We start from the raw sequence: 10,481 nt of genomic DNA, 5'->3' as shown, positions 1-10,481 counted from the left end.
AGAGAGTTTAAAGAGAGTTTAAATAGAGTTCAAAGAAAATGTAAACATAATTTAAAGAGTTTAGAGAGAGTTTAAAGAGAGTTTAAAGAGAGTTTAAAGAGAGTTTAAAGACAGTTTAAAGAGAGTTTAAAGAGAGTTTAAAGAGAGTTTAAAGAGAGTTTAAAGAGAGTTTAAAGAGAGTTTAAAGAGAGTTTAAAGACAGTTTAAAGACAGTTTAAAGAGAGTTTAAAGAGAGTTTAAAGAGAGTTTAAAGACAGTTTAAAGAGAGTTTAAAGAGAGTTTAAAGAGAGTTTAAAGAGAGTTTAAAGACAGTTTAAAGAGAGTTTAAAGAGAGTTTAAAGACAGTTTAAAGAGAGTTTAAAGACAGTTTAAAGAGAGTTTAAAGAGAGTTTAAAGAGAGTTTAAAGAGGGTTTAAAGACAGTTTAAAGACAGTTTAAAGAGAGTTTAAAGAGAGTTTAAAGAAAGTTTAAAGAAAGTTTAAAGAGAGTTTAAAGAGAGTTTAAAGAGAGTTTAAAGACAGTTTCAAGAGAATTTCAAGAGAGTTTAAAAAGAGTTCTTTAGAGTTCAAAGTCGTCTCACCTGTTGTAGGTGTGATGCTCGTTGGAGGCGCTGTCGTCTGCTCTTGTTTCTCTGCATGAACACATGAGCGTCTGTCAGCTCTCCACTATAAATAAGAGATAATGTACAGCTATCTAAATATGTAATAACCTAATCTAACCCCTGTGACCTCACAGTGACCTCACAGTGACCTCAGTGATCCCTGTGACCTCACAGTGACCTCAGTGACCCCCTGTGACCTCACAGTGACTTCACAGTGACCTCACAGTGACCTCAGTGACCCCCTGTGACCTCACAGTGACCTCATAGTGACCTCACAGTGACCTCACAGTCACCTTTGATCTGGATGCTGTTTCTGTCGATGACCCATCCTGCCGTCCCGGCCTCCTGGATTCCCGCCTTCAGCTGCTGCTCCGCCTCCTTCACGTCGATCAGCTGATCGAACCAGAGGTCAAAGTTCACCGCCACACTGCCCCGACTGGAGACACACACAAGATTCAATAATCAGCTAATCAATACATTCATCACAACTTGTATTACTGATAGAATCTATTAGAATCAACATGTTTCATCTGTTTCCAATCAATCAATTAATCAATCAATCACTATAAATCAGAATCTGATCAGTCAGTTGATCATTGATCAGTGATGATGTGATTGATCAGGTATCTGACCTGAAGTATAAAACCTGACAGGACTTGAAGTCCAGTCGGAGCTCACTGAGAGCGAACGCCTCCGATACCTGCCGACCAATCAGAGGGCAGACTGTGATCAGCTGACTTTACAGAGAAACACCACACCTGCAGACGACACACTCTCACACTATAAAGTACACACTATGAAGTACACACTAAATATAGACACTATGAAGTACAGTCTCTATAGTGTCTATACTTAGTGTGTACTTTATAGTATCTACACTTAGTGTTTTATAGTGTCTATACTTAGTGTGTACTTTATAGTGTCTATACTTAGTGTGTACTTTATAGTGTCTATACTTAGTGTGAACTTTATAGTGTCTATACTTAGTGTGAACTTTATAGTGTCTATACTTAGTGTGTACTTTATAGTGTCTATACTTAGTGTGTACTTTATAGTGTCTATACTTAGTGTGAACTTTATAGTGTCTATACTTAGTGTGTACTTTATAGTCTCTATACTTAGTGTGTACTTTATAGTGTCTATACTATAGACTATATACTATACTATTTAGCCGCTTCCCCTGCTGTCTTTCACAATAAAAGCTGATGATGTAAGCAGTTGCTTGATGTTAAAGATCCCTGTTATTTTCAGAATAAAAGCCTGTGATCTCACCAGGTGTTGGACATCGAAGGCCAAAGATTTAAAGTGCAGACTGCTGGAGTTCCTCAGGTCCTCGGAGTAAACTGCTCCCTCTGTGATCAACATCCGACCACTCAGCACGCCTGGCTCAACGGAACCTGGGCACACCAAACACCAACGACATCCTGATCAATAATATCTGATCTGACACCTGATCAGATTTATTGAAACCAGACTCAGAGTTCACCTTCAGGCTTCAGGCTGATCCATGAAACCACCATCAGTCCCACGCAGCAGGTGAGCAGAAGAGACGACACAACGGCGAGCAGAAGCTCCAGAGACGACAGACTGCGCTTCATACTGACGGCTGCAACACATCAATCAATCAATCAATCAATCAATCAATCAATCAATCAATCGATCGATCGGTCACTTCATTTTAAAACACACCTGAAAAGCTGTGACCTTAAACTGGTTACTGGTTGATGATGTAAAGAGTCCATCCGACTACAAACATAATGAACATCTATTATCTATAATCAATCAAAGCAAACATTCAAAAACTAAATTCATTATAAATCTGAACCATTAAGAGTTTTCTTTTAACTTCCTGACTCACCTGTCTCACCTGTCTCACCAGACTCACCTGTCTCACCTGTCTCACCACTCACCTGTCTCACCTGTCTCACCAGACTCACCTGTCTCACCTGTCTCACCACTCACCTGTCTCACCAGACTCACCTGTCTCACCTGTCTCACCTGTCTCATCTGTCTCACCAGATTCACCTGACTCACCTGTCTCACCTGTTTCATCAGACTCACCTGTCTCACCTGTCTCACCAGACTCACCTGTCTCACCTGACTCACCTGTCTCACCTGTCTCACCAGACTCACCTGTCTCACCTGTCTCATATGTCTCACCAGACTCACCTGTCTCACCTGTCTCACCTGTTTCATCAGACTCACCTGTCTCACCTGTCTCACCAGACTCACCTGTTTCACCAGACTCACCTGTCTCACCTGTTTCACCAGACTCACCTGTCTCACCTGTCTCACCTGCTGCAGACTTCAGCTCGGCTCTTCACCTGGTAACTTCACCGAATAATGATGTGACATTAACGAGCTGACCTACCTGAACTACTTCCTGCTGTGTTTATCAGAGAGTGAAGTCCAGCAGCAGTAAACCTGGCAGGTAATCTCCCTCAACGTAGCCCCGCCCCCTGCACTCACCTGGCAGGTAATCTCCCTCAACGTGGCCCCACCCCCCTGCGCTCACCTGGCAGGTAATCTCCCTCAACGTAGCCCCGCCCCCCTGCACTCACCTGTCAGGTAATCTCCCTCAATGTGGCCCCGCCCCCCTGCACTCACCTGTCAGGTAATCTCCCTCAACCTGGCCCCGCCCCCTGCAATCACCTGTCAAGTAATCTCCCTCAATGTAGCCCCGCCCCCCTGCACTCACCTGTCAGGTAATCTCCCTCAATGTAGCCCCGCCCCTCCGCACTCACCTGTCAGGTAATCTCCCTCAACGTGGCCCCGCCCCCTGCACTCACCTGTCAGGTAATGTCCCTCAACGTGGCCCCCGCCCCCCTGCACTCACCTGTCAGGTGACACCTGTCGGCCCCTTTCCTTCATTATACAGTTTAATAATGACTACAGTGTCTATATTTGGTGTGTACTTTATAGTGTCTATATTTAGTATGGACTTTACGTTATAGTGTCTATATTTCGTTTTTAGTTTAGAGTGTCTATACTTGGTGTACTTTATAGTGTTCATAATTAGCGTGTACTTTAGCGTGTCCATACTTAATGTGTACTTTATAGTGTCTATACTTAGTTAGTACTTTAGTCCCCATACGTTATAGTGTGTACTTTATAGTGTCTGTAGTAGTTTTACTGTATTATCATGTATTATCTGTGTATACAGCAGACATCACTTGTGGAGGAGTTATAGTTGTTAATAACGATAATAATCATTTATAACTACATTATAACCTGTTATAAATCACGTATTACATTTTATATACGGATTATTAAATCATAAAGTTATTAAAACAATGAATCCATTATATGTAAATGTGTGTTGTGATGTCATAAATCCTGCAGGTGTTAAACTCAGTCTCAGAAACAGTCTGCGGTTAGTCTGAATTTATTTTTACATTATAAAAATACAAAATATATAAAAATTACACTTGTGATCGATTACAGAGGAGAAAGTCTATATTAATACAAAGATTACAGAATGAAGAGAAACAAGAAGAAGCTTTGGTTAGACGCTGCTGATCCACATGAGACCTGATCAAACGGATCCACATGAGACCTGATCAAACGGATCCACATGAGACCTGATCAAACGGATCCACATGAGACCTGATCAAACGGATCCACATGAGACTTGATCAAACGGATCCACATGAGACCTGATCAAGCTGATCCAGACTCTGAGGAGGATCATCTCTGTAAACAGTTTAGTGTGTTAGTTTATAATCTATAAATCTATAAAGAGTCTCTGTCTCTGTCTGAGTCCTTCACGGGTCTCCAGAACTGTTCATCCGACTCGACCGAGAGGAGGTCGTGTTGCTCTGGCTCTATCTATCTGGCGTGGAGAGGAGGTCGTGTTGCTCTGGCTCTATCTATCTGGCGTGGAGAGGAGGTTGTGTTGCTCTGGCTCTATCTATCTGGCGTGGAGAGGAGGTCGTGTTGCTCTGGCTCTATCTATCTGGCGTGGAGAGGAGGTCGTGTTGCTCTGGCTCTATCTATCTGGCGTGGAGAGGAGGTCGTGTTGCTCTGGCTCTATCTATCTGGCGTGGAGAGGAGGTCGTGTTGCTCTGCCTCTATCTATATTTGGCTTGGGGAGGAGGTCGTGTTACTCTGCCTCTATCTATATTTGGCTTGGGGAGGAGGTCGTGTTACTCTGGCTCTTACTCAGTATAAGCCAAGTATACTTATTAAGTATAACTTTGTTAAGTACATAAAAAGTAAACTGAAAGTATACTCTCTTATTTTAAGGTTAAAAGAAGTATACTAGTAGTATACTAGTGTAATACTTGGTGAGGGTTTGGTGTGTGATGCTCCTGTATCATGTCAGGTGTATTGGCTCAGTGTCGAGTGTGAACTTGTTCGTATGACTGGTTCTACAGAAGGATCAGCCGGTTCTAAACAGCACCAGAACCGAGAAGATGACGGGAACATTTGGACTCCTGACGTCAGTATTTGGACTCATGACGTCAGTATTTGGACTCATGACGTCAGTATTTGGACTCATGACGTCAGTATTTGGACTCATGACGTCAGTATTTGGACTCATGTTGTCAGTATTTGGACTCATGTTGTCAGTATTTGGACTCATGACGTCAGTATTTGGACTCATGACGTCAGTATTTGGACTCATGACGTCAGTATTTGGACTCATGACGTCAGTATTTGGACTCATGACGTCAGTATTTGGACTCATGACGTCAGTATTTGGACTCATGACGTCAGTATTTGGACTCATGACGTCAGTATTTGGACTCATGACGTCAGTATTTGGACTCATGACGTCAGTATTTGGACTCATGACGTCAGTATTTGGACTCATGTTGTCAGTATTTGGACTCATGACGTCAGTATTTGGACTCATGTTGTCAGTATTTGGACTCATGACGTCAGTATTTGGAATCATGACGTCAGTATTTGGACTCATGACGTCAGTATTTGGACTCCTGACGTCAGTATTTGGACTCATGTTGTCAGTATTTGGACTCATGACGTCAGTATTTGGACTCATGTTGTCAGTATTTGGACTCATGACGTCAGTATTTGGACTCCTGACGTCAGTATTTGGACTCATGTTGTCAGTATTTGGACTCATGACGTCAGTATTTGGACTCATGTTGTCAGTATTTGGACTCATGACGTCAGTATTTGGACTCCTGACGTCAGTATTTGGACTCATGTTGTCAGTATTTGGACTCATGTTGTCAGTATTTGGACTCATGACGTCAGTATTTGGACTCATGACGTCAGTATTTGGACTCCTGACGTCAGTATTTGGACTCATGTTGTCAGTATTTGGACTCCTGACGTCAGTATTTGGACTCATGACGTCAGTATTTGGACTCATGACGTCAGTATTTGGACTCATGACGTCAGTATTTGGACTCATGTTGTCAGTATTTGGACTCATGACGTCAGTATTTGGACTCATGACGTCAGTATTTGGACTCCTGACGTCAGTATTTGGACTCATGTTGTCAGTATTTGGACTCATGACGTCAGTATTTGGACTCATGTTGTCAGTATTTGGACTCATGACGTCAGTATTTGGACTCCTGACGTCAGTATTTGGACTCCTGACGTCAGTATTTGGACTCATTAGTATGTATTAGTCAGTATTAGTACGATCAGCTCTGCTGGTTTCATGTCGTCGTCGTTCACTCTGAGTCTTTGAATAAAGGTTTCCTTTTGAATGACGGCGCTGAAACACAGTTTGATTGGACTATCAGGACAGCTGGTAGATGTTCTTCATCATCGGCTTCTCCTCCTCCTCATCGTCAGCGTCGTCGTGGTCGTCGTCATGGCACTCTGAGAGGATCAAAAGGAGGCGGAGTCAGGACAGATTTGTACAGGTAAACTGTCTCTTAGCAACAGCTGATGGTTTAATTACCTCTCTGGCTGCACTCCTCTTCTTCTCCTCTCTTCAGTGCTCCTCCTCCTCCTCTGACCTCCTCCTCCTCCTCCTCTTCCTCTCTGCACTCGTCGATGTTCTTGTACGTGGACTGGTCGCTGTGATTTGGCCACGTGTCATTGGTGGAGGGGAGGAGCCTGTCAATCAGCTGACCAATCATTTTAAAGGTCGGTCTGTCCGTTGGCTCTAAACTCCAGCAGAGCGTCATCAGCTCGTACCTGAGAGGACAGGTGTCTGTTAGATTCAAAATAACTTTATTTAAACCCTCCGAGTGTCCGTCTGGCTGCTCACATCTCTGCTGGAGCGAAGTCTGGCTGGTCCATGTGGCGGCCATCTTGGATCATCTTGTAGAAGTTGGTATCCACGGCAACGTTTGGGTACGGACTCTTACCTGAACAGGTAGACACACACAGTTAGAGGAGCGCATTGCTGTCATCCAATCAGAGAGCTTCAGACTCTGTTACCGGGCGGATAACGTCGCTCAGACATTTTAATCAGTTTGAATTCGTGCCCTTTATAGTGTGTACTTAAGAGTGTCCATACTTAGTGTGCACTTTATAGTGTCATACTAAGAGTGTACTTTAGAGTGTCCATACTTAGTGTGCACTTTATAGTGTCCATACTTAGTGTGTACTTTATAGTGTCATACTAAGAGTGTACTTTAGAGTGTCCATACTTAGTGTGTACTTTAGAGTGTCCATACATAGTGTGTACTTTAGAGTGTCCATACATAGTGTGTACTTTAGAGTGTCCATACATAGTGTGTACTTTAGAGTGTCCCTACTTAGTGTGTACTTTAGAGTGTCCATACATAGTGTGTATGTTATAGTGTGTAAATTATAGTCTCTATACTTAGTGTGTACTTTAGAGTGTCCCTACTTAGTGTGTACTTTAGAGTGTCCATACATAGTGTGTATGTTATAGTGTGTAAATTATAGTCTCTATACTTAGTGTGTACTTTAGAGTGTCCCTACTTAGTGTGTACTTTAGAGTGTCCATACTTAGTGTATACTTTACAGTGTGTAAATTGTAGTTTCTATACTTAGTATTTACTTTATAGTGTCCCTACTTAGTGTGTACTTTAGTTAGTTTCACACTATGAAAATTCCCACGTTTTAATCAATTTGAATGTGATGTAACTCTGATGTCACAGTCCTGGATGGATACGTCTCCATAGTAACAGCCGCTGAGGCTCATGGGTACTGTACCTGACTACCATTGAAGTATTTAATGGATCAATCAATAATCAATGAAGGTGGTGGTTACCCAGGGAGAAGGTCTCCCACAGTAAGACTCCGTAGGACCAGACGTCACTCTGGACGGTGTAAACACACTGAAAGATGCTCTCTGGAGCCATCCACTTCACTGGGAGACGGGCCTGTCAAAATAAAACACACAGGAAGATGTCAAAATAAAAGTCAGCTTTGTCTGTTTCACCTGATTCTACCTGGATGTTACCTGTTGCTATAGAAACTACTATCACAAACATCCTTATTGAGTTTGTAGTTCTTTAACAGGTAACAGACGAGTAACAGACGAGGCCGGTTGTAGTTCTTTAACAGGTAACAGACGAGGCCGGTTGTAGTTCTTTAACAGGTAACAGACGAGGCCGGTTGTAGTTCTTTAACGGGTAACAGACGAGGCCGGTTGTAGTTCTTTAACAGGTAACAGTAGAGGCCGGTTGTAGTTCTTTAACAGGTAACAGACGAGGCCGGTTGTAGTTCTTTAACAGGTAACGGACGAGGCCGGTTGTAGTTCTTTAACAGGTAACAGTAGAGGCCGGTTGTAGTTCTTTAACAGGTAACAGACGAGGCCGGTTGTAGTTCTTTAACAGGTAACGGACGAGGCCGGTTGTAGTTCTTTAACAGGTAACAGTAGAGGCCGGTTGTAGTTCTTTAACAGGTAACAGACGAGGCCGGTTGTAGTTCTTTAACAGGTAACAGTAGAGGCCGGTTGTAGTTCTTTAACAGGTAACAGACGAGGCCGGTTGTAGTTCTTTAACAGGTAACGGACGAGGCCGGTTGTAGTTCTTTAACAGGTAACAGTAGAGGCCGGTTGTAGTTCTTTAACAGGTAACGGACGAGGCCGGTTGTAGTTCTTTAACAGGTAACAGTAGAGGCCGGTTGTAGTTCTTTAACAGGTAACAGACGAGGCCGGTTGTAGTTCTTTAACAGGTAACAGACGAGGCCGGTTGTAGTTCTTTAACAGGTAACGGACGAGGCCGGTTGTAGTTCTTTAACAGGTAACAGACGAGGCCGGTTGTAGTTCTTTAACAGGTAACGGACGAGGCCGGTTGTAGTTCTTTAACAGGTAACAGACGAGGCCGGTTGTAATTCTTTAACAGGTAACGGACAAAGCCGGTTGTAGTTCTTTAACAGGTAACAGACGAGGCCGGTTGTAGTTCTTTAACAGGTAACAGACGAGGCCGGTTGTAGTTCTTTAACAGGTAACAGACGAGGCCGGTTGTAGTTCTTTAACAGGTAACAGACGAGGCCGGTTGTAGTTCTTTAACAGGTAACGGACGAAGCCGGTTGTAGTTCTTTAACAGGTAACGGACGAAGCCGGTTGTAGTTCTTTAACAGGTAACAGACGAGGCCGGTTGTAGTTCTTTAACAGGTAACAGACGAGGACGTTGTAGTTCTTTAACAGGTAACAGACGAGGACGTTGTAGTTCTTTAACAGGTAACAGACGAGGACGTTGTAGTTCTTTAACAGGTAACGGACGAAGCCGGTTGTAATTCTTTAACAGGTAACAGACGAGGACGTTGTAGTTCTTTAACAGGTAACAGACGAGGACGTTGTAGTTCTTTAACAGGTAACGGAATACTGACATTTCCCTGTACGATGTAGCTGTCGTCGTTGCGGATGTCTCTCGCCAATCCGAAGTCACAGATCTTTGCAACACGGCGATCAGTCAGCAGGACGTTTCTCGCTGCTACATCTCTGTGGATACACTGAGAGACAGACAAAGAGACAGACAGACAGACAGACAGACAGACAGACAGACAGACAGACAGGTAGGTTATAGCTTTATGTTGATGATGGTCCTCACAAGTCTAGAAAGACAAACATGTGTGTTCTTACATTCCTGGTGGACAGGAAGTCCAGACCCTGAGCCACCTGGTAGGAAAACCTCATGAGGTCAGTCACAGAGACACGGTTGGTCTGCACACCTGAGAGACAGACGGACAGAACGTAAGATAGGTTTGACCTCACAGACAATAAATACAGGTGAGTTCAGGTGAGTTCATGTGAGGTCAGGTGAGTTATGGTGCGTTCAGGTGAGTTTAGGTGAGTTCAGGTGAGTTCAGGTGTGTTCAGGTGAGTTCAGGTGTGTTCAGGTGAGTTCATGTGAGATCAGGTGAGTTATGGTGTGTTCAGGTGAGTTCAGGTGTGTTCAGGTGAGTTCAGGTGTGTTCAGGTGAGTTCAGGTGAGTTCAGGTGTTTTCAGGTGAGTTCAGGTGTGTCTTCAGGTGTGTTCAGGTGAGTTTAGGTGAGTTCAGGTGAGTTCAGGTGTGTTCAGGTGAGTTCAGGTGTGTCTTCAGGTTCTCACCTTGGTGTGTTTGTCCTGGACTCAGAACCGGCTGCATCTCCTGATAGTCTGAACTGCACGAGATCCCACTGTCACTGCAACACACAGGGACATCATCGTGACATCATCACAGGTGAGGAGGTATGAGAATACAGAAGTGTTAAAGGTCAAAGTAGAAATGGAGCGTAGATAGTAACGAGAAGAAGCGTCAGACCTCCTGAGCCTGGCGTTCTGGGCGGCCGTGTTCTTATAGAAGGCCTCCCCCTCCACCTCATCCACACTCACAACGCACGCCATGAAGTCCTGAGCGCGAGCCCGCAGGAAGTTGAGCAGGTCGCCATGGCTACAGTACTCTGTGATCATCAACATGGGGCCTGAAGGGAGGGACAGAGAGGTCAAAGGTCAGAGAGACGGTGTTCCATATAGTTTTATATTAGTGGTTA

At 43.8% G+C, this 10,481-nt stretch overlaps 2 protein-coding genes across 3 annotated transcripts in view; both read right to left on the bottom strand.

Moving 5' to 3' along the window:
- Positions 1-538: 538 nt before the first annotated feature.
- Positions 539-2,941, bottom strand: LOC141763572 (enteropeptidase-like). The gene is made up of 5 exons (XM_074628028.1): positions 2,888-2,941; positions 2,088-2,207; positions 1,874-1,998; positions 895-1,037; positions 539-631 (listed from the first exon to the last, which is right to left on the bottom strand). Exons 2-4 carry the CDS (start codon positions 2,197-2,199, stop codon positions 1,011-1,013), a joined length of 264 nt encoding a protein of 87 aa, XP_074484129.1. The 5' UTR covers positions 2,200-2,207; positions 2,888-2,941; the 3' UTR covers positions 539-631; positions 895-1,010.
- A 2,456-nt stretch (positions 2,942-5,397) lies between these two features.
- LOC141763573 (macrophage colony-stimulating factor 1 receptor 2-like) overlaps positions 5,398-10,481 on the bottom strand; it is a 35,410-nt gene continuing 30,326 nt past the window's right edge. The window contains exons 14-21 of one of the 2 annotated variants that reach the window (XM_074628029.1): positions 10,253-10,412; positions 10,060-10,133; positions 9,591-9,679; positions 9,338-9,460; positions 7,773-7,884; positions 6,798-6,897; positions 6,486-6,724; positions 5,398-6,403 (exon numbers count right to left, since the gene is read on the bottom strand). In XM_074628029.1, coding sequence (XP_074484130.1) covers positions 6,321-6,403; positions 6,486-6,724; positions 6,798-6,897; positions 7,773-7,884; positions 9,338-9,460; positions 9,591-9,679; positions 10,060-10,133; positions 10,253-10,412 — 980 coding nt within the window. In that variant the 3' untranslated portion in view covers positions 5,398-6,320. The remainder of the gene's footprint in view (positions 6,404-6,485; positions 6,725-6,797; positions 6,898-7,772; positions 7,885-9,337; positions 9,461-9,590; positions 9,680-10,059; positions 10,134-10,252; positions 10,413-10,481) is intronic. The other variant, XM_074628030.1, reaches the window with a different exon arrangement.

The sequence above is a fragment of the Sebastes fasciatus genome, assembly GCF_043250625.1.
Source record: "Sebastes fasciatus isolate fSebFas1 chromosome 16 unlocalized genomic scaffold, fSebFas1.pri SUPER_16_unloc_1, whole genome shotgun sequence".
NCBI lineage: Eukaryota > Metazoa > Chordata > Actinopteri > Perciformes > Sebastidae > Sebastes > Sebastes fasciatus.
This window is presented reverse-complemented; position numbering and strand designations above follow the sequence as displayed.

Bases quoted from the DNA above. Each gene is read 5' to 3' on its own strand.
- LOC141763572 (XM_074628028.1), bottom strand. From the start codon at position 2,199: ATGAAGCGCAGTCTGTCGTCTCTGGAGCTTCTGCTCGCCGTTGTGTCG. The intron at 1,999-2,087 runs GTGAACTCTGAG...TGGTGTGCCCAG, and splicing joins GATCAGCCTGAAGCCTGAAG to GTTCCGTTGAGCCAGGCGTG. The intron at 1,038-1,873 runs GTGAGATCACAG...GTGTGTCTCCAG, and splicing joins CCTTCGATGTCCAACACCTG to TCGGGGCAGTGTGGCGGTGA.